The sequence below is a fragment of the Propithecus coquereli genome, unplaced genomic scaffold (assembly GCF_000956105.1).
Source record: "Propithecus coquereli isolate 6110/MARCELLA unplaced genomic scaffold, Pcoq_1.0 Scaffold108, whole genome shotgun sequence".
Taxonomy (NCBI): domain Eukaryota; kingdom Metazoa; phylum Chordata; class Mammalia; order Primates; family Indriidae; genus Propithecus; species Propithecus coquereli.
This window is the reverse complement of record NW_012134747.1, coordinates 3,750,073-3,773,411: the sequence shown is the minus strand read 5'-3', so window position 1 is coordinate 3,773,411 and position 23,339 is coordinate 3,750,073. Positions and strand designations below refer to the sequence as shown.

Genomic DNA, 23,339 nt, shown 5'->3' with positions numbered 1-23,339 from the left:
AAAGTCCTTCAGGAAGAAAGAAATTGACATAGGTCAGAAAGTTGGATCTATATAAAGAAAAGAAGAGTGTCAAAGAAGGAATAAATGAAGGTAAAATCTTTTATTTCTCTTATTTGTAATTGATCTAATAGGAAAGTGTTTAAAGCAACAATGTTAACAATGAATTAGGTGAGTACATCATATGGATAAGAGAAATGGATGACAGCAATGTCACAAAGGACGGTAGAGAGAAATTAGGAATAGTCTGTTATAAGACACCTGCACTAAACTAATAAAAGTCTGTTTTCTTTGAAAATAGACTTACATTAGTTAACAATGTATACTGTAAATTCTAGGGCAACCACTAAATTTTTTAAAAGTAGAATTGATACAATAATATATTAAATAAAATGGAATTATAAAGTCTCAGTTAAAACCAGGGAAGGGCTGAGCGTGGTGTCTCACGCCTGTAATCCTAGCACTCTGAGAGTCCAAAGTGGGAGGATTGCTTGAGCTCAGGAGTTCGAGATCAGCCTGAGCAAGAGCGAGACCCTGTCTTTACTAAAAATAGAAAAATTAGCCGGGCATGGTGGCGCATGCCTGTAGTCCCAGCTACTCGGGAGGCTGAGGCAGGAGGATTGCTTGAGCCCAGGAGTTTGAGGTTGCTGTAAGCGAGGCTGACGCCACGGCACTCACTCTAGCCCAGGCAACAGAGTGAGACTCTGTCTCAAAAAAAAAAAAAAAAAAAAAAGCAAAAAAAACAAAAAAACACAAACAAATAAAAAACCAGAGAAGGTGGAAAAACAAAGGAAATAAACCCAAAAATGCAATAAATAGGAAAGTTACAAGCGTAGTAGGTAGTAGTCCAACTATATCAATAGTACTTTAAATATGATAGGTTTAAACACACCCATTAAAGACAGAAATTGTTAGAGTGGTTAAAAAATAGGAGCCAGCTACGTTGTCTATGAGAAATATACTTTAAATATAAAGTCTCAAATAAAGGGATGGATAAAGGTATACCATATTTAAACTAACCAAAAGAAAGCTAAAGTAATCATATTAATATCAGAAAAAGCTGACTTCAGAACAAAGAAGATCAGGGAGAAAGAGGAACGTTACATCATGAAAAAGGGTTCAATTCTCTAAGAAGACACTAACAAGCCCTACTGTGTATGTGCCTATAAAGGAGCACCAAGACACATGAGGCAAAACTAACAGAAGTACAAGGAGAAATTAGAAAACCCATGATTACAGTTGGAGACTTTGCTGTTCCCCTGTTAGTAAATGATAGATCAAACAGGCAGAAAATAAGTCAGGATTATGTGACCTGAACAGCATGATTCATCAACTCGATCTCATTGACATCTCCCACCACCAACAGCAGACACGCATTCTTCCCGAGATCACATGAAGCATATACCAACAGGGGCCACATTTTGGGCAACAAAGAACTTAGAAATTATACAAAGCATATGCTCAGATCAATTAAGTTAGAAATCATTAACAGAAAGATAGATGAAAAATATTTCCCAAATATTTGGAAATTACTTCTAAATACATGGATCAAAAAAGTCTCAAGAGAAATTTTAAAATAGTTTAACTTAAATAAAAATGAAAATATGACTTATCAAAATTTGTGGGATGCAATAAAAGCAGTGCTTAGAGAACATTTTATAGTATTAAATACATATATTAGAAAATAAGAAAAATTTAAAGTCAGTCATATCTTTTTTCCTTAATGATTCTTGTTTATAAGAATGATTATTTTTAATATATTGAAAAACTTAGTGGTCTAAGACAGAAGTTCCTTGATTATGTAACAAGATTTCACAAATTTGACTTTACATGGATTGTTTATTCAGTTACATATAATATTAGAAATTTATTTTCTGCCATACATGCAAACACAAAAATTTGTGTACAGATAGCTACCTTGAAGTAAGAACATAGTTAGACAATAGATAATTTTACTACCCAAATCATAGCATGATATAGAACAGAAGACCTCAAATTTTGGGGCTTAAGACCCCTTTGTGTGCTTAAACATTATTGATAACCCCAAAAAACTTCAATTTATTTGGGTTATATCTATTGATATCTATATTAGAAATTAAAACAAAAATTTTAAAAATAATTATTAATTTACTCTTAAATAGCAATGATAAACACATATTAGTTTTAATGCAAAGTATATTTTCAAAAACAAAAACATTTAGTGAGAATAGTAACATTTTATTTTTTCAAATCTCTTTAATATCTGGCTTAATACAAGTTAAGTGAATTCTCATATCCGTTTCTGCATTCAATCTGTTGTGACATATTGTTTTTATTGAAATATATGAAGAAAATCCAGCCTCACACAGTTAGAAAGAGAATTTTGGATAACCTTTTTGGATAATTGTGATTATTCTTTGATACTACACCAAAACTCAACAAGTGGCAGTTTCTTAAAAGATATTGCAATATGGAATCTGAAAATAGTATCAATGAACTTACCCTGTTCTTCATACCAGTACATTAAAATCAGTTGGTCTATTTCACACTTCAAATGGACCTTTCACTCGTGTCTGATTTTGTAACATCATGCATTGGTCATTTGGAAAATGTTGCTTCACTAAGTTATACAGATTTTCCAAATGTTGACACATTTCATAATTCAGTATCAACAGATCACATTCTTTCTATTGCACCAGTCTTATCAGAAAAGCCTTTAAGTATTGGAGAAGCTGTCAAGCTCACAATGGCAGATACAAATTTTCCAAAATTCTAATTTTTGCTTGATAGCTTAGATCTTATTGTTGGCAACAAATACTGTCAGTTGTTCTCCTTGAAGTGACAAGTTCACTTTGTTATTTTTGACAAAATGTCTGCCAAATACCTAAGTATGAATAACCATAGTTTGTCAGTCATTCTTTTAAGTAAAAATGGCATTCTGTGAAAAAAAAAAAAAAAACAGCTAGTTCAGCTCTCAACTCAAATGTCTGCACAGACGTATATTCTACTTTAGTATGCAGCAAAGTGCTGTATGTGTACTTCCCATTATGTCACATTGAAGGGTTGAGATTTAATAAAATTAATAATTTTTACTGCTTCATCAGGACATTATTAAGTTACAGACTTTTTTTCCCCCTGTGAGTGCACAGTGATGAAAAATAGAACTACTAGCAGTTTGGCACCACTGCCTCGATTGAGGCTAAGGTGTAAGGTGCTGGCACACTTACCCACTGTTGCTTTTGAACCATCAGTTCAAATGTTAACACGATGAAACTGGCAGGTACTGCCTTAGTATTTTTATGAAAACGGTTTTGACCCCATGGACCCCTTGAAGGTTCTTGCGGACCCAGAGGGCCCCAAGGACTTTGAAAATTGCTGTGTAGGCAGGTCAGTGAAGAGAGTAACAAGGCCTCTTTCAGTCGTATCCAGGTAACTCAATGCCTGCTGCTTCTGCTGCCATCGTAAGTACATGATGATCTTCTGAGGTAGCATCTGTAGGTGTGGTAGAATGGAGAAGCTAAGGAAGAAGTAGCCATAATACACAAATTAGGCAAGTCTAATTTTATCAGAGAGAAATTGTAAATGAGTGCAATAAACTGAACAGTCTAGAGATTCAGGGTCACTGTGCAGTACGGTGATTTTTCAGGTGACTGTTCTAGCAGGGAGTAGCAGGTAATGATCATCTTTGACTGCTCTAGATTGATGGAGATGGTGGGAGGAGAAAATCGCTTTTCAGGTGGACTGTGGGAAGGATCAACTAGCAACGGAGCCGAGGTCAGCACAGTTCCTGCCATTCCTGAATACACACAAAGCTAGCAGTTAATGAAATGCTGGGCACAGTTTCTTTTTGATGAAAAAGGAAGAGAGCACAGCTGAGTTGACGTGACAGTGTTAAGAATGCGGCTTGTTCAGATCTGTGTGGCTTTGGATATCAGCTTGTTTCATCCTTATAGTCATGTTGCAGGGTCTGTAAGAGATGTAACCTTCTCTCAGGAAGTGGTGAGTTAAAGGCAAGTGAAAGACATTGTGCATTTCTGGATGTTTGAGGAGTCCATCAAAACAAATAATAATACCAATCTATATCAGGAGTAAAAGTCTTTTCTTATTAGCAAGCACAGTTCAGAAGATATTAACCAATACCAGAGAGTCGTCCAGTCAACTTCGATCTTCTTCCTGAGTTTTATGGAGAAAAATATCTTCCAGGAGCTTAATGTAAACAAAATTTAAAAATCGGGTTTTCAAGCTGTATCTGTAATAAGCTTTCAGCTGAAATGAAATGTAATTAGCAAGTACGATAATGCATTTTGCTTCATTTAGCTCTTCAGTGGGTTTATAAACAAATTCTGTCGGTTAACTTGTAAAGCAGATGTATCCACTACAGCCAGGCTAAGCATGTTACGAAGACAGCCTCATGCAGGTGCAAGAACTACAATAGGATGATCCATTTATCAATTTACCAGTCGGGAATGTTGGCGACAATGAACGTGCACCATTTTTAAATGCCCCCCCGTAAAAGAAGGTTAAGAAATATCTCATCTGAGGGCTTAAAAAAGAAAAGCTGAGGAACAGAACTCACATTCTCATAGTAAACTTTGTTTATTTTGTAATGTTCTCATGAAGACAACCTCAAGTGTCATTTGGGGTCTGAGACAACATTGAACGACAATTACTTCTGCCAAAATATTAGCAGTGACCTTGAGGTGGAATCGGAGATTTTTTTCCAAACGTTTCTGTGTTTTTATAGTTTTTTCATACTACCTTTATAATGTGAAAGATTCATTTGGAAAAAGTGAGTAAAAACAAAACTTTAGGCTCATCCCAGAAAAAAATTTTAAGATACCAATTTTTAAAAAAACAAAACATTTTTTAGTCTGTTTGGATTTAGGAAAATTAAAGCTTACATACTGCCAGGCTTGAAGGATATATTAACATAGTCCCTGTATCCAGGAGCTTAGAATCTAAGAAGTGAGGCAAACGGGGGTAAATAACTTATAACGCTCCAAGGGAGGACTGAACGGAGGCTGCAGGATCCCGAGAAAGGGGAGACTAACTTCCTAGAAGAATTAAGGAAGTCTTCACAGAGCCAATGACAGCATTTCAATTAGATCTGTAAAAACACTTAATAGGGACAAAAATCCAAGGTGATAAAAATACTGGAAACTAAATGGTACCTTGATTCTTATAGACACAGAAGGTGTATAGTATTGCCATTCATAATATTTTCTAGAAATGCACATAAAAATTCTGAAATGTCTAGATTCTTGCCATATTAACTATCAGTAATAATAGGGTAAATGCTAAAATTTCTGTAACACTGAGCATCTACGTGTTCTGATCCTTGTCACGTATTCTTATTTCAACTCTCAGGAAGTTTTCTTTCAAAGATTGATAGACATATGAATAATTATTGTGCATTTTCAATGCAAAGCCATTAGCTTGGCTCTCACACAAAGAATCTTCATTTGTATTTTTCCTATTAGAGGGTGAATTTTCATATGTGCATCCCATATTCATAATTTTCAAAGAGCTTTCATGCTGTATTATGTGGTCATCTTTCTATCCCTTATGCCCGCTTCACCTACAATAATATCTCCAACATGTCTTTTAGCTCCAAGTTACTAAAATCTCTAGAAGATAGATAGTCTTTCTCCCTCCCGCTGGGAGCTAAATTCTATGATCCAGACCCAGATTTTGGCAACATTTTTGCTTATTGTGGGCAACTAGCATGACACCTAAAAGCAAACTGTGTGCTAAATGAATGTTCCTTTTCCCTTCCTCCCATGATCATGTTAAGACTCAGCTTCATTTAACAGAACTCGGAATCCTTACCCCCTACCCCCAACCCACATGGATTGTTCTCTTATTTTTACATTGCGTCAGCTCTTCTCATCTGCTCTTGTGCACTCCCTGTCCCATCTCAGCTGTTTTGAATCTACTCCTGGGCATCTTGCAGGCACTATAATGGACCATCCAGCCGCATCAGCAGTTCTGATGGAATTCAAGAGGGTGCCTTCTGCTTCGGAACATTACACTGACTCTTTCCTGACCTTTGGCCACTAGACAAAAGGGATCACTGGGAATGAGGCATCACTGGGATTTTTTGTCCCCTACTGGAGGGGTGTGTCTTATGACTTCCAAGCAAACTCCTGGGGGTTGTGCCCCTTTTCGTTCCCACCAGGCCCCAATCTAGGGATCTGTTTCTCAGGTTCTTCTCCAACAGACCGCTCAGAACTACCTCCTGGGATCATGGCACTCACTCTGGTTTCCTGGGCATGCGTTCAGTTCCCAAGTTCCCTAGATGAGACTTCCATAGGGCCTTCACCTGTGTGGATGTAGGCAAGCTCTGCTGCTCCCAGGCACTGTTTCATACCATAGCCTGCCCTGACCCCGACCAGGAGCAGCAACTCTTTTTTCCATATCCCCTTAAGCTCTTGCTGCTTCCCTCTCTGCTGCCTCCCTGCCACCACCATCCACCATTTCCCTCCCCAGAGCAGACGAACCATGGCCGTTCCTAGTAATCTTGTCTGTCCTCAGCACTAGGGTCAGCAGCCCCACTGTGATCTCTGTAACATCAGCAGGAGCCATGAAGAACAATCACCCTAAAACAACTCATGATGTCCTCAGATACCTGTGAATATTAATTGAGAGTTTTTGCATTAGTTGAGTAGTCTTCTGCAAAGTATTTTGAGGAGGGAACAGAACAACTGTTTTTATGCTAGGAGCTAGAGATTCCCAGAACTCCTCACAGTAATTCAGAATGCATTCGTACTGCAGTGAAAGCTCTTCCTGTACATATCACCAAGGGGATTTTTAAACCCAAAGTGTGTATTTGTTTTTAGAAGAGGATCACAGTTACTATACATGAAAACCATTTTATTTGTATCTCCTCAAAGATGGTTGCAGTGAGTGTAAAACATTCAGAAAACTATTTCTGTAAAGTGATGGTCCTTTTCAGAAATGCTACTTCTCTGTGCTCAAAATAATTCTAAGTGAGAGCCCTTCTCCAAGAACTACAATTTCTTTTTTTGTCAAGAACTGCAGTAGTATGAGTACTTACATTTTATTCCTAATGTACAGAAGTTTGTCATACATATGATTATTGGAACGCCAAATTATTTTTGCATGAATATTTTTATGAGTGAGGGAGAGATAACTGATTTTTAATTTGAGATGAAAATAGAAGAGGAATGTCATTATCATATGCAAAAGTACTTTGTAACTGTGATCCATCAAATAAATACACAATGGTGTTATTCATGGAAGTAGCTCCTAAAATGAACTACTTTGCTATGGTACAAAATTCAAGGAGGCCTTCATAGTAGGAAAAAAGTGGATTCCAAATCGCTATTGTGTTTACTTTGCAAATTAACATTTTTAATTTTTTAAAAAAATTATTTTATGTAATCTTTTACCCTTTTTTTTCTTTTGTTTTCAAAAAATTAGGGGGGAGGGGAAAGAGTGTCTATAGGCTGCTATATCCTAAAGACTTTTCTCATTATGCAACATTAGGCAGACCCTGTGGCATGGAATAAAAAAGTGATTTTTGTATCATAGGGGGTAAGGTCAGTTACCTAATCACTGTCTAACACACTTCATTCTTTCCTTCAAACCAGCATGAGTTGCAAGATAGACCATCTTAGCAATAGATGTTTCATTTGTGTTTAATTTTTTGAAACAGATATTCAGTAAATTACATTAAAGTTCTTTAGTATGGGAATATATTTTAGAATATAACTTCTAAGTTTGTAAAATAGTTTGTATTTCAAGGTTGGGTGCAGAAAATCATGGTGGCAGGATGCCGCTGGTGGGTATGGGATGAGGAGAAATCTCTCCTCCATACACTAGCAATGTTCTTCAAGCTTTAATGTGCATATGAATCACCTGGGAATCTTGATAAAGTGCAGATTCTGATTCAGTAGGTCTTGTACTGCCCTGAGATTCTGCATTTTTAACAACCTCCCAGGTGGTACCAGTGCTGCCGGTTTAGAGACCACACTTTGAGTAGGAAGGCCTAGAAGTCGAAACTTTTATCCCAGATTTATAAAGCATCTTGCACAAACTTGGTAGGCTCTTATTGAATCAAGAAGACTTGGCATGCTTGCCTAATGTATTTTACAGCTCAGCTTTGTTCATTTTAGTCAAGTCCCTCTCAAATTTGTCCAAAATTATTGGGCAAATGAGCATATACACAATTGCCAATATATACAAATTAGCAATTGATATTTAATAGCATGAGACCAATCTAACTGCAAAAAACTCCTCTACATATAGCATAAATTGTCCCTGAGATATAAAAAGCAGTTCTTATTCCACTGGATTTGAACCTTGGAATCTGAGTTTAACAAATCAGCTAAATGCAGCAAAATCACTCCGCAAAGAGCTGACATCATGAATCATACATATTCCTATTGTAAGAATTACTGGTAAAAGTAGAAGGAAAACAAAACCCCCTTGTAGATTTTAATTATTTCCAAAGAGTAACAAACAAAAATAATTCGGGACATGCCATTTGGAGATGTGGAATTCAGGACAAATGAGGTTTGCTTTTCAAGAATGGTACTCAGGAGAGAAACCAACAGCTAAGCAGGGCGTAACTGAAAGCCAGCAGCCTGCACATTTTGCCATCTCATGAAAAGCACAATTTACCAGTTGCAGTAATAATGACAATGATAACGATGTGAATTAATAAACTTGCTAGGGAAACCACCATTCAAATACACACTGGATAATTTAATTAGCTTCGGCTGCACTTTCTCTGTCAATCCCAAACTTACAGGGATTGAATTGTTAAGTACATTTTTCACTCTATGATTCTGAGAAGTTTATTTTTACCTGGCAAATTATTTTAAACATGAGATGAAGCAGGGCCACAGTGGTAAAATCACATAGGAAGCCTGCGCGTCCCTGTTCCCTGGGCCTGGGCCCTCGTGGCCGGACCCGGGTGCACAAAGAGCTGGTGTGAATTTCAGATCCTGTGTCTGCTCTAAATCATGGGAACTGGAGAAATTAGACATGACACCGTTTACCCAGGGGCCTTTGCCGCAGAGTATTTTTTTTGGAATTTTTACATCAGTCTCAGAACTCACTGGCTTCATTAAGTCACATGTGTCATTGTGTGAGGAAGGAAGGCAAGAACATGTTATTAGCTAGGGATTTTTTTTTCCATTCCTTCCACCACTCTCCTTTCCCCTTTCATTTTATTGCATGTGGTGTTTCCCTTCCCTCTCTTCTCCCGCAAGATACCTATCATAGCTTTCATCTCAAGATTCTTTGTGCAGCAACCTGTGTTCACTTTCTTGGTGCTCGCTCTGAAGGAAAGACATTTGTTTACGTGCAGAGAGTTTTGGAAGCAAACTGCACGGCACTGCTTGAGGATGGTTGCATGGGTCATCATTTCGCTTCCCTGTTGGTATATTTTTTTTCTCTTACCCCTGTCTCCTTCCTTTCCTTTTAAAGCTTACATTTTTAAAGCAAGGGAGGAAATCGTGAGAAACAATTTTTTTTTTTTTTTTTTTTTAGGAGGAGGAGGAAGATGACTGTCATTGAAACTGATATGTCTGCTCGATAACAAAAACTGTCCTAGCCTCCCACAGAACACAAGCCCCGGGGGCTGAGAAGAACAAAGCCACCCTCTGAGAGGAGTAGGGAGAAGTAGGGGGGTCATGTGCAGCCTCTCATCTCTGTGGCACCACAAGCCACTTTATCATTCTCTGGCCCTAGAAGATCAAGGAAGGCACTGTTAGGAAAGTTGCCTTCCAGACTGACTTAAATATATTCGGTCTTTTGTTAGTCCCAGTGGCTTTCCCCTGCCTTGTCCTCAGATACTCAGCGTGGTCTGAGTCAAGGGAAGCTTCTGGACCTATTTTTTTTGTTGTTGTTTTTTGGTTTGGTTTGGGTGGAGGTCTTTATTTAATGCTTCCTGACTTGTTTCCCCGCCTCCCCTCCCTTGTATAAATTGGGAAACTTTTACTGGTAGTTGGGAAGAAAAAAAGATCCTTTTCTTTTATACTGAGGACCCATTTCACCTCCAGGTCAAAAGCAGCTTTGACTATAGTTTGCGGAAATTGTGCATACTCTGTGTATTTTGAGAATTTAGGAAAAAATAAATAAATAAATGCTTTAGGCCTAGGGAGGCACCTGTGACCCAGAGAGATATTTTAACATTGTCAAAATTAATATCAATATCTGAAAAATATATTTCACCTAAATATACAAGGGTGAATGATATTATTTCCTAAATTGCTAATAATAAAATGTCCATCCAAAATATAATAGAAGTCTAGGGGGTGGTTGGAGGTAGTGGGAGTGACTATTAATGGGTATGAGGTTTCTTTTGGGGGTGATAAAAAGATTTTAAAATGGATTGAGGTGATGGTTGTGCAACTCTGTGAATATACTAAAAAACAATGAATTGTGTACTTTATAGGATCGCCTGGAGAGATTTTTAATTTTACTCAGGTCCAAGCTCCACCCAACACCAAATGAAAAAAAAACGGGGGTGAGAAGAGATCATCAGTATATTGTTAATTTCCCCTCCTTCTTAAAAATCTGAGTTGAAAATTTAAATGGTTTAAAAGCATAACAATGTAAAACAACCCACTTTTAGTCTTCTCTCCCTCCATCTTGTCCCCTGCCCTTACTCTGTACAGAAGTAACCACTCTTACTAGTTTTTGTGTATCTCTCAAGTGCACTTTTCTGTAAACCAGTGGTGCTCAAATTGTAGCATGCTTGAGGATCACCTGGAGGACTTGGTAGTATACAAAGAGCTGGGCCCCTCCCACAGAGTTCCTTATTCTCTAGGTCTGGGGCAGGGCCAAGAATTACATTTCTAACGAGTTGTCCAGTAATACTGAGACTGCTGCCTGGTAGAACCACTGCTACAAAAAAAGGAAGGAGTCAGGACAAAAGGAGGTCAAAGATGAGAATAAGAAAGTGGTGGGGTAATTATTTAACAGGAGCCCAAGATTGGCAGGGAGGGTTTACATGAGCCATAGGGATGAGGGTAGTTAAAGAAGAAGTGTCTTCCTTAGACGAGCTAGTAAAGGGGCAGAAAGGGTCAAGATATTGAGAGATTTGAGGCTGGAGAAACATCAGGGCACCCACTGTGCTATCCAATATGGCAGTCAGTAGCCATATGTGGCTACTGAGCACTTGAAATATGGCTAATCTGGCCGAGGACATACATTTTTAATTTTATTTAATTTTAACTAATTAAAAAGGAAATGGGAAAACTGACATTCGATTCAGTTAATGGAAAACTTTTAAGTATGCTTGGAACAACTTGGTATGTGAATCTGTGTTTTCAACTGTAAATTTTATGAAATTTAAATACAGAACAAATATTTCCCGTGAAAAGCTAGCGTCCAAATTGAGGTATGCTAGAAGCATAAAACATATACCAGATTTTGAAAACTTAGCATGAAAAAAACGTAAAATATCACATCAAATAATTTTATATTGACTACATAATCAAGTGATAACATCTTTGATATATTGGGTTACATAAACTATATAAAAATGATGTTATTAATTAAATAAAATTAATGTCTCCTGTTTTTTTACTTTTTTCATGTGCTTCCTAGAAAATTTGAAACTACATGAGACAATTATATTTCTATTGGAAAGCACTGATTTATACTGATGATGTCCAGTAGAGTATAATCACTAGCTACATGTTGCTATTTAAATTTTGATTAATTAAAATTAAATAGAATTTAAAATTCAGTACTTCAGTCTTACTAGCTACATTTTAAGTGTGCAATTGCTATACATGCCAACTGTATATATATACTTTTATATAACCCAATATATCAAAGGTATTATCACCCCACTATGTAATCAATATAAAATTACTGATGTGATATTTTACACTCTTTTTCATGGCACGTTTTCAATATCTGGTATATATTTTATGCTTCTAGCACATTTCACCAAAGCTACCATACTGGACAGCGCAGATATAAAACACTGACATCACAGGAAGTTCTGTTGAACAGCTTTCGTCTATATCTTTCCAATGAATGAACCGGAGAGGTCTTTTCCTAAGGGTGATGTTGAGAATTTTGGCGAGAGAATAAAGGTGTGAAATAGGAGCTGGTGTGCAGCTGTGGCTGTGGGCAAGAAGGGGAAAGGTTGAAATAAGCTGACAGTCAGAACCCCAACAGAAGATGTGGCGTAGACAGAATGATGATCGGAAGTGATATGGGGAAGCAAGGACTATGCTGTTCATAAAGCTGCCCTGAACTTCCCCAAGCAAATGTGATCTTTCCCTCTTTTCAAGCCTGAGGCACTTTGCACTTCTTTGGTAAATTTTCATATGCTCTGAATTGTGACCATTTATATCCTTGTCTAACCCCCCACCCACCTCCGTCTTAACCCTCCTTCCCTCAACTTCCACTACGCTCCATTCCTGCCTCCACACATACAACCTCATCAGACTGCAGGTTCTTTGAAGGCTAGAACAATGCTTTCCTCATTTCTTTCAGTTTCTGCATGTCAATAAATTCATGTTGAATTAAGTTTGATTGAGATTCTTGTGCACAAAAAAATACAGAGGCTGGATCTAGAAGTTTAGGTGGAAATTTGGAGAGGATCTTTAGTGAAACATTGCAGAGCTCTGCCCTCTATGTCTTCTTGTTCATTATTTTGGTTAAAGATTTGAATGAAGCTGCATCTTCACAGATTTTTAAGCAGAGAAAAGTCTGGTGGCAACATACAGGATAGATTCATGATGAAGATGGGACCCAAGAAGAATGTTGTGAGCACCTCAGTGTCGTTCACTCGGCATCTTTTCTGCACGAGGCACTGTGCTCAGCTGTACGTAGTAAGTGGTTATGGCAACAGTCTCAGGCCAGGGTGGCGTGCTCATGGTGCAACGTATAAATTAGAAGTAAAAATGGAGAGGCAGGATCAGTGAGTCTCAGTGTCCTGGTCCTCAGATCAGTGCCCACTAGTTGACTTGGGTATTCAATTGTTACAGCAAACTAAAAGTCTAGGATGCAGAGAGCCAAATAGGAGAAGCTAACATCCACCTACATAAGGGCAACAGTTTGAACCCCATGACTGATATTTTAATCCCTCAGCACCCAGAGGTCAGGGCTTTGTGTGTCAGGAATGGATCCGTTATGCAAATGCAATGATAACATAGAGCATGTGCCTGGAGCAACATGTCAGCTTGTGTCATCTTGGATGTCCCAGAGCCTGCACATGACATATGCCAGGATATCTAAAATGCTAACGTCAACTTCCTTCTAACTGCACTTTATATCCTTTCAAGGATAATTAACAATTTGGCAAAATTGATTTTGAAAAGAGGGGAAACAAAGACAAAATTTTATTTACTTTTTTCTTCTCTTTCCCTAAGATCTGTTTCCCTCTGTACTCCCTACAGTTCAAGTTCATGCTGTAAACAATCGAGTCTCATTTTGTTCTTGAATTTTGGGTAATTCTATAGTTGAAGGGCCATCTGGACACATTTGTTGTGACTCTCCTATCTACATTTGTGTAACCTGGACCGTTAACAGGAAAATGCAGCCTGCCTTCTGCACAGGGCTCTGGAGACAGCATGGAAACCCCCTGGAAGTGAAGTGGAAAAACTTAGCGGGCCCAGGGAGGCCTCCATTTTGAGGTTGCAAATTTGGATATTTGGAGCCAAATCCTCATTCCATGTGACTCCAGGGGAGCTTTGGTCAGCATGTAATTCAGTGTGGGTTGGGCAAGGAAAAGACAGAAGAACATGAAACTGCCAAGTTTGAGGCCTGTTACGCAGTTGTGACCTGACCTAAAATATGGTGCCGAGTTGTGTGTGGGTAACTCAGCCATAAAAAGGCAGCTGTGGTCTTATTAGTTGTGAACTTGAGATCATTTTGTAAAAGACGAATTGCCCCTAAATGATTGATCTGGTATTTGGAGGAAATGCTCTTCTCTGTGTGTCTCTCAAATGGAGACACTAACCAGACGCTTGTCCCACACCCAGAATGGGTATTTGCGGTGTGGCTTGTACCATGGCCTGCTGGGGAATGATGACCTTGGACTGACAGTTCCCCTTTAAGTAGCAAACTTGTGTTTTTCATCTTAACACGATATGCCAGAGGCACTGAATAACAACCTACATCCTTTCACACACCACATGTCTGTGCTGGGTTTAAGCTGATAAAAGCTGGAGGGAGTGTGTTCTGAGTGGTCTGACTAAGGCTGGAAACAGGGATATTCAATAAGAGACAGCAAGCCCTCCTTTTCTGTCCTCAGGCCCCCTCGAAGAAAATCATAGAGACGCTCTGTGAGCTTGGACTCAAAGTAGCTTAGAATTTCAAGCCAAGGGAAATGTCCCTCCCCTTTCTTTGTGAGGTTTTGCAGCAAAATAACCTGTTTGCTTGAGAGATTAGATTTGTCAGGTTCAGCATTGCATGGGAAGGTCTGACCTTGAGAATTACAGGGACAATTGGCAGTAGAGGAGGAAAGCAAGCCTGCGCCCGGGATCAGCTGACTGGGCTCACATCTGATAAGAACCCGGAAGGGGAGAGCAGGGGCATGGGTGAGTCCTTCTGGCTTCTGTCTTCTTCTTTCTCCTGAGCTGCAGAAAAATCGAAACCTGGGAGCAGCTATTTGATGAGAATAAAAACCTTGAAAATAATATCTCCCGTTTGTATAGCATTTAATTGCTTACAAAACAGTTTCCACTGTTAGCGCATCTGATTTTCACAAAAGCTCTATGACATAGGTCAGGCAGGTAATATTGCCCAATGCTACAGATGAAGAAACTGAGCCCCCACCTGACTCTGTAGCCAGAAATCAAAGAAATATGTGGCAGAGCAGGCATGGTATAAGGATTTTGTCATTCCACTCAGTTTCCTGCCAAAGTCTTATCTCAGGCTACAAAATAACACATGGTACATGGTCACATAGGAGTGACCCTTGTTATCCTCTGGCATCGTAAGTAATCTGTGTGTATGTATGTATATATGACCCTGCTCCAACCATGGTCACCTCAGCTGGGATGATTATAACATCTTTCTTTTGGCTACCTCAAGCCTCACCCCTTTGCAATCCATTGAAATTCTTTCCAGCAGGATCTTCTTGGCAGACCATTTTGTGTATTTTTTTTTCTTTTTTTTTCTTTGTTTGTTTCTTGTTTTTAGGGATAGAGACGGGGTCTCACTGTGCTCAGGCTGGTGTCGAACTCCTGAACTGCAGCTATCCTCGGCCTCCCAGAAAGCTAGGGTTACAGGCGTGAGCCAACATGCCCGGCCATGGCAGACCATTTTGGACTGAAGTGGGTTTCATTTTCCGTGAGCTAGAAGACAAATTGCTATTTAAGCAGTCTCTCTAGAGGCCCTTCTTCCCACCCATGTCCTTTCCTTGCAAGTACATAACTGTCAGCTGGTCCTTCTCGCTGTCCGTCACCAAATAAGCTTGCTCTTTTTGGTCCCTGCATGTGATCTAAAACTCTAGGAATAACCGTTCATTATCTAGGTGGATATGCACCTTTACTTTTTTGGCCAGCATAGGAAAGCTTTGGGAATCTTTTCAGGACACAAAATTTTGTTTTGTTTTGTTTTGTTTTAAACACAGAGGACTTTCAAATTCTCAGATATATAGAGGGCCTCATACTGGTGGTTCTCTCTCTCTCTCCCAGGAATGTTCTGCCTCCAGATAGCTACAAGTCTTGTTTTCTCACCTCCTTCAACTCTTTGATCTCGTCTTCTCAATGAAACTTCCCTCCAACCACCTATTTTTACAATCTCAGCCTGCCCACCCCCACTTCACATTTCAATCACACTTACCTTGCTCTACCATTCTTTTTCTATAGCATGTATCACCTCTTGAAATACCTTATAATTTACTTATTTGGTATGTCTGCTGCATATTGTCTGTCTCTTCTTTCTAGAATTACATCCTAAGAGGAGAGGAAGCCGGTTTTTTATTGTTCACTGATGTATCCCAAATGCCTAAAGCAGTGCCTGGCACATAGTAAAAGCTTAAAAAAAAGTTTTGTTGAATCAGTGACATCTCTCTCCTCTGTGCATCTTACCTCCCTTCTTTACCCTTCAAGATTGTTTATATTTCTGTCTTCACCAATCAGTAGTCTCTTTAACCAAATAACCCCAAATCACTGATTTGCCTCCACTTGTAAATATTCACATGTGTATTATCTACCATGCCAATTAATCACAGTACCCTTGGGACCAAATAGAGTATTTCCAGGGGGAACCAAAGGACCAGGATCACAGCTCTTACTTATGCAGACATAGAAATTTGTTGTTCCACCACATTTGCTTAGGCCTTGGAAAAACTGCTTATGCAGCCCCAAAGCACATGAGGCCAATAATTATTTCCAGTGCATAAAAAACTAGGTGCCAGTTTTCATATCTTGATAAACTATGAAATGCTTCACCTCCTCTATCCTTTGTGACCCTCCTCTCTTCTCTCTACTTTCTGTCACAATAATTGCCAGCACATGTGTGTTACATGGAAGACCACATGTAGGTCAGTGGATATCGCTGGGTAAAAGTAAGAAAAGGAAAAGCTATTCAATGTTTGCCAGCATATGGAGAGAATAATTTGTGGCAGAGGTATATGGATGTCGGAGGCACACAGTGGGCCTTGTAGGCCATTGCATGGACAGTATTAGCTTGGAAACTTTCACCTTCCAAATGGATCAGTCACTAGGGGAACAACTGGGGCAGGGAGATGGTGCCAAACATCACCTACTTTACTAAAGGACTGAATAATTCACAAAGATACACTTATCTGCAAAGCTAATCAGAATATTGGTAATGGTTAATTTGAGCATTGCTTTCCCACTAGGGCACTCTGCTTGGGAAACTAAATTATGAACTGAAGGTTGTATGATGAATATAAATTCAGAGCAAAGGAATTTAGCTGTCACTGACTGGCAGCAGTGATATCCCAACTCTGGTGATTAGAAATACAGGCAGGGGGACGAGATGTTCACATCGACAGTCACGGTACCCTCAGCCTACACAGGCCAGAGATGCAATGGCATCAGCTGTCAGCCTTATCTCTTGTTCTTGACTTGATGACATTACACTTTTGTTGTATGTATCACTCTATCACTCTTTCTCATTTTAATATATACATGGACTTTATATATTAAAGTCATGTTTCAGTTTATAAGCTCCAAGTTTACTATATAGGCTGGTTATACTTTATGCCTGTTGCTAACTGGTGACAACGGGTAGAACCTTTCCCTCCCAGCCCCCCATTTTAGTAAGGAGAATATAAGGTGACTTGGTCAACACATATCTCTTCAATACATGCACCAATGACATTAGAGGATGGATTACTGCTATGCTCTATACAGATTAAGTAAACTGTGATTTGCCTCAACCACAACATTCACCATTCTGGCGCTAGCCTGTACTCTGTGGTCCCTAATTTCTAATGCCATCCTACATGATAATTGTCCCCATACCATCTGGCCTAATGGCTTTAGTCCTTTAAATATAGTACAAGTACTTATACCTTTTAAAATGAACACAGTGTACCTATATAAATACCTGTGCAAAACCTAAATACGACATGAAAGGCAAACATCGCAAATGAAAAGATTGACAGATTTGACTACTGTCAACTATACTAAAGGCTGAAGATGCTAGTCTTCCTATCTTGACATAATACAAATTAAAACATAAAACATACTGGGAGAAAATATTGGCTACATATTAAACAGACCAAATTTAATGCATATGAGATGAAATACTCACCATGACTATTTGTTACTATCCCAAACATACAAAATACTTAATATTTAAAAAGATGGCTATCAGAGAAGAGCAAAGTACATGAATAGGCAATTTGCAAAATAAGAACTTCAAATGTCCAGAAATAATAAAAGTTTCTCAATCTTGCTAGTGACCTCCCCAGCAGCCCATCCCATCAGGTGTAACAGACCGTTTATGTTTTTGCACTAGTGGCCACTTGATCACAAACCCATGAGTGCATAGGACACATGGGTTTTTATCAATGATAATGGGGAGTTTAGAGCATCTGTTTCACTCCTAAGGGTGGCAGGTCAAGAAATAATACATGCGGTATAGCTGCTGGGAAAGCTTTACTCAAGCCTGTTTCCCTTTTCTTACTAATCCTTCAAAATGCCCCAGTTTCATAATGTGATTTAGTGAATTAAACTTGAACAACCAGAAATTACATAATTAATTACATTTGGCTTCAATTACATTGACTAATTGATCCAAGCCTGCTCACAAGCTACCTGCAGCCAGAGGTAGAAGAGGCAGGTGGTGAATGGTCAGGACTCATTAGCTTAGTAGTTTGCATGTGTTAGTTAATTTGATTTTTTAAATGGTTACAAATCTCAGATGGATCATACCATAAGTCAGATGAGTCTCACTTATTCCAAGCACCCCATATTATGTATGTTTCTGCAGCTCCTCATCAAGGGGTCGTTGTCAACTCACCTTGACTGTAGCACCTAATGGCAGGCTCTCCCTTCTCTAATCTATTCCACCAGTTCATTTTCCAGACATGGAACCCTAAACCATGGGGATCATGGGCTGGGAGTGCAGGAAGGGAGCAGTTGTGGGTACAGTAGAAATGGTTGTGGGTCCCAGGAGCAGAGTCTCCAAAAGTTGTATCCTTTCTACACTTTATAAGGGAGTAAGTTGATGAAATGGTTGTGAGAACTTAAGACTTTAAAGTCTGGTTATTCCAAATGTCCTCCCAGGAACAGCAGCAGCAGCAGCTTGAAGCTTTTCAGAAATGCAGATTCTAGGGCCTCACCCCAGATTATTGAATCAGAATCTGAAATATAACAAGATTCCTGGGTGATTTATATGGATTTTAAAATTTTGAGAGGCCTTGCTTTAAAGAAAATTTTATGAACACAATGGTCAGTCTGTTCGATGTGTGATTCTCACATCAGTAGATACACTGTGAGACCCAGAGAGAAGACAATAAAAAAGAGTACCATATAAAAAAAAGAGTCATGTCCATTACTTACACTCTCCACACTGCCACTGATTTTCAACCCTTCCTCTAGGTTTGCTCCTTGATGTAAAAACCTAGCTGCACTTCTGGTTGTAATCTTTCCTTTTTTCACAAACTGTGTATATTCTCCCAAAATCTCCAACATGATACTCTATATTACGTCCTGCCCTAATTTTCTAGCCATATTGCCTCTTCCAAATTGTACTGTATACTTCGGCCCAGCAGGTGTGGCTGCTATTCCTTGGACAATCACCATGTGTACCTCCTTGTGGTATTTGCCTATGTAGCCTTCTCACACTCTCACCTAGTTGCAATGTGTATTTCCATGAAGACTTTTCATAAATCTGCAATCAAAAAGAATCTCTCTCTCTCAGAATCCTTACACAATTTCATACCTCTCACAAACTGGTTAGATCGTTTTTACTATAGTTATTTTCTCCCCACTAGATTGGACCATCACAGTGCCTGATACGCAGCAGGTGATTAATAACAATTGGATGACTGGCTGACTGATAGAAAGAATGAATTTAGATTGGGAACTCACCAAATTATTCCTTAAGGACTAGTTAAATTCTAAGAACTGTGATTCGATTTGTTTTCTCATTCCTGAGGCGGTAATACTCAGCTCTTCTCACATAACACTCTCAGACAGTGATTAGACTCTACTTAGGGTATTTGCTTGAATCAAAGACACAAGATAACGTCAATCTTCCTCAGCAGATATGAAGCCCAGACTGATGGTGGCTCTAACGGCTACAGGGTTGGGCAGGCCCTGTAGGCAGAGGCAATCTCCACGTGAGAGCCTCTCTAGCTTACCCAGTGACTGTGGGTCAATCAGCTTTCAGGGCATAATTTCATCCAAATAATATCCTTAATCCAGAAAAGATCCCAAAGGAGCACTGATGGGAAGAGATGTTTGTAGCCAGGCCAGAAGATGAAATACGCAAACTATTTACAATGACCACTTCCAGAACGTCTCATTTGGACTTCAAAAATAGCATTTCCAGGCATAAAATTCAGAAGCAGACCATAGATTACAAAATTACAACATATTAATTTTATCTTCCCTGATACTGGCATGCTATGTGGTAATCCAGATTATACCACTTGAATTCTGACACAACACCCAGCTTCTCTTTTTTTTGAGACAGAGTCTCATTCTGTTGCCCAGGCTAGAGTGCCATGGTGTCAGCCCAGCTCACAGCAACCTCAAACTCCTGGGCTCAAGCGATCCTCCTGCCTCAGCCTGCTGAGTAGCTGGGACTACAGGCATGTGCCACCATGCCCGGCTAATTTTTTCTATATATTTTTAGTTGTCCAGCTAATTTCTTTCTATATTTTTTTTAGTAGAGACGGGGTCTCACTCTTGCTCAGGCTGGTCTCAAACTTCTGAGCTCAAACAATCCTCCCGCCTTGGCCTCCAAGAATGCTAGGATTACAGGCGTGAGCCACCGCACCCGGCCCCAATTTCTCTTTTGAGATGTATTAGGTTCGATTTCCTTTGCTTAAGCAAGTACAGTTACATGCTCCATAATGACATTTTGGTCAATGACAAACTACATATATGATGGTGGTCCCATAAGATTGTAATATCATATTTTTACTGTACCTTTTCTATGTTTAGATATGTTAGATACACAAATACTTACTATCGTGTTACAATTGCCTGCAGTATTCAGCACAGTAGCATACTGTGTAGCCTGGGAACAAGAGGCTATACCATATATCCTCAGTGTGTAGTAGGTTTGTGTAAGTAAACTCGGTGATGTTCACATAACGGGGAGATCACCTAACGATGCATTCCTCAGAAAACATCCCTGTCCTTAAACAACACATGACTATACTTCAAAGGCTATGCAGGTACTAACAAACTACTGTAATGTGAATATCAATATCAGAAATAGCTAAGTCAAATTTCCTGTGGACAACTTAAGGGTGTATACAGTATATTTAAATTAAAAGTGATTGATAAAATGTATTTAGAATTTTTTATTTTGATAATTTATACATAACATAAAATTTATCATTTTAGCCATTTTTAAGTATACAATTCAGTGGCATTATGTATATTCACTTTTTTTTTTGTGCTCTGTCACCCCAGCTAGACTGCGGGCGGGGGCGTCATCATAGCTCACAGCAACCTCAAACTCCTGGGCTCAAGAGATCCTCCTGCCTCAGCCTCCTGAGTAGCTGGAACTACAGGAGCACATCACCATGCCCAGCTAATTTTTCTATTTTTTGTAGAGACAGAGTCTTGCTCTTGCTCAGGCTGGTCTCAAACTCCAGCCTCAAGTGTTCCTCCCACCTCAGCCTCCGAGAGAGCTAGGATTACAGACATGAGCCGCTACACCCAGCCTAGTTTTGTACAACCATCACCACTATCCACCCCCAGAATTTTTCGTCCTTCCCAACTGAAACTCTGTACTCATTAAACACTAATTTCTTATTTCCACCCCTCCTTCAGCCCCTGGCAACCACCATTCTACTTTCTGTGTCTATGAATTTGCCTTACATTCTAGATAGCTCATGTAAGTGGAATCATATACTTGTCCTTTTGTGCCTGGCTTATTTCACTTAGCAGAGTGTCTTCAAGGTCCATCCATGTTGTAGCATGCACCAGAATTTTCTTCTTTAAGGCTAAATAATATTCCATTATTATATGCCACATGATGTGCCATAGTATATGCCACGTTTTGTGCATCCATTTATCCATTGATGAATACTTGGGTTGCTGCTACCTTTTGGCTATTGTGAGTAATGCTGCCATGAACACAAATGTACAAATTATAATTCAGGTTGTTAAGTCAATCTAGCATTTTGAACATGAGAAGTCAATGCATTTAGAGGGAAAGCACAAGCTATACAGTTTATTCTAACATTGATTCAATATCAAAACTTGCATTGATGATGATCACTCATCATGCATCAAATAACTAATTGTGATCATCAGTTCTCCTGTCCATGTAGTATGTAATACTCATTAATGTGAAAAAGGAAATCTAAGCAATGTAAATGGGGGTTTGGCTTTCTGAAGATTCTCCACAGTAGCACTACCTGGGAGCTTCCTCTTATGTCTTGTGGTATTTGGAATGAGAGTAATTTTGTTTGACCACATTCTATATTATATTTATTCACCTTATGCCACTAGATCTGTAGCCAAAAAGTGAACATGGTATTAATGGGATGCAGTCCTATTGACAGTACTAACAGCACGGATTGCTAACCACATGATAAGATCAAGATGCATATCTGAATTGGTGTATTTATGTTCCAGATGCAAGATGATTATCTGACAGCAGAGGCAACATGATTTAATACATAAGGCCCAGGGCCAGGAATTGGGAAATCTGGGTTTTACTCCTGGCCTCATCACTTAGGCTGTGTATACATGAGTGGAGTATTTTGTAATTGCACTGTTCTTGTTGACCCCAAGCTGCTTCCCACCCTGCCTTGCCACCAAAAGTGTTTTACCACGTTCAGTTATGATACCATTGCCTCTCTTCTTTTCCCCTCTATTTCTTTTCTCTGTCCTCACCTTCCCTATTTCTTACTAAATTGTATTAGGCTTGTATTACATGAGCAATACATAAATACATTCTATTATTTTTTAAAAAGTTACAGAGGATATTAATCCCCCCTCAGTCTTCATTCTTCTGTTCCCAGGCACCTCCCCTTCTCTTGTCCCTAATCTTGTTTCTTTTCCCATCTGCTTCCATTTCATTCATTTTTCTGGTTGTAGAGACTCGCTCCTTTTCTATCCCATCCTATTTTTCATACCTACGCCAGCTTGAGTTCCATATAAAAAATTCCCACCATAAAATACTCCTCTAAAATATACTAAGGCAAATAGAGAAATATGTAAGTGTGCAACAGAACACAAAAAAGCAAACAAGGAAACAGAATAGAAAACTGGAAGAATCCTTTCTAGGTAAACTGAAAACTGCTCTCAGTGCATCCCATCCTACCAAGTAAGTGGTTAGACAGCAGGATTTTCTCTTCTTCTAGGCCATGAGTTTCCTGGAGAATCACAGATCATTTCTGGGTTGTCCCAGAAATGGGTTATCCTCACAGTCGGGCTGATTTCAGTACCACCGGGACGCTTTTCTGCCTTACCTAACCTCACCGGGAGAAACAGGACAGTAGGGAATGAAGAAGATAAATCCACAATTAAAACTGCCCGAAGCCTGGGGAAACCCATCCATGATCCACAGCATTCTTCACCTTGAAACAGCCAGTCACTGAAGAGCATTGGGCTGAAAAGGAACTGAGAACGGTCACCTTGCTTGGATAAATCTCGATGTTTTCCTAGGTCATGTTGGTGAAGAGGCAAAGAGTAGAAGGTTGGAAACCAGTTACATTGGTCAGAATGTGCTATTTGGGGTTGTGTTTTTTGTTC

General features: G+C 39.1%; 1 protein-coding gene across 1 annotated transcript in view; it reads left to right on the top strand.

The window, feature by feature from the left end:
* Nucleotides 1-3,873: 3,873 nt before the first annotated feature.
* The window catches only part of LOC105812866 (chromosome unknown open reading frame, human C7orf76), a 47,033-nt gene continuing 27,567 nt past the window's right edge, over nucleotides 3,874-23,339 (top strand). The window contains 1 exon segment of the mRNA XM_012647420.1: nucleotides 3,874-3,975. Within this exon segment, the coding sequence (XP_012502874.1) occupies nucleotides 3,874-3,975 (102 nt within the window).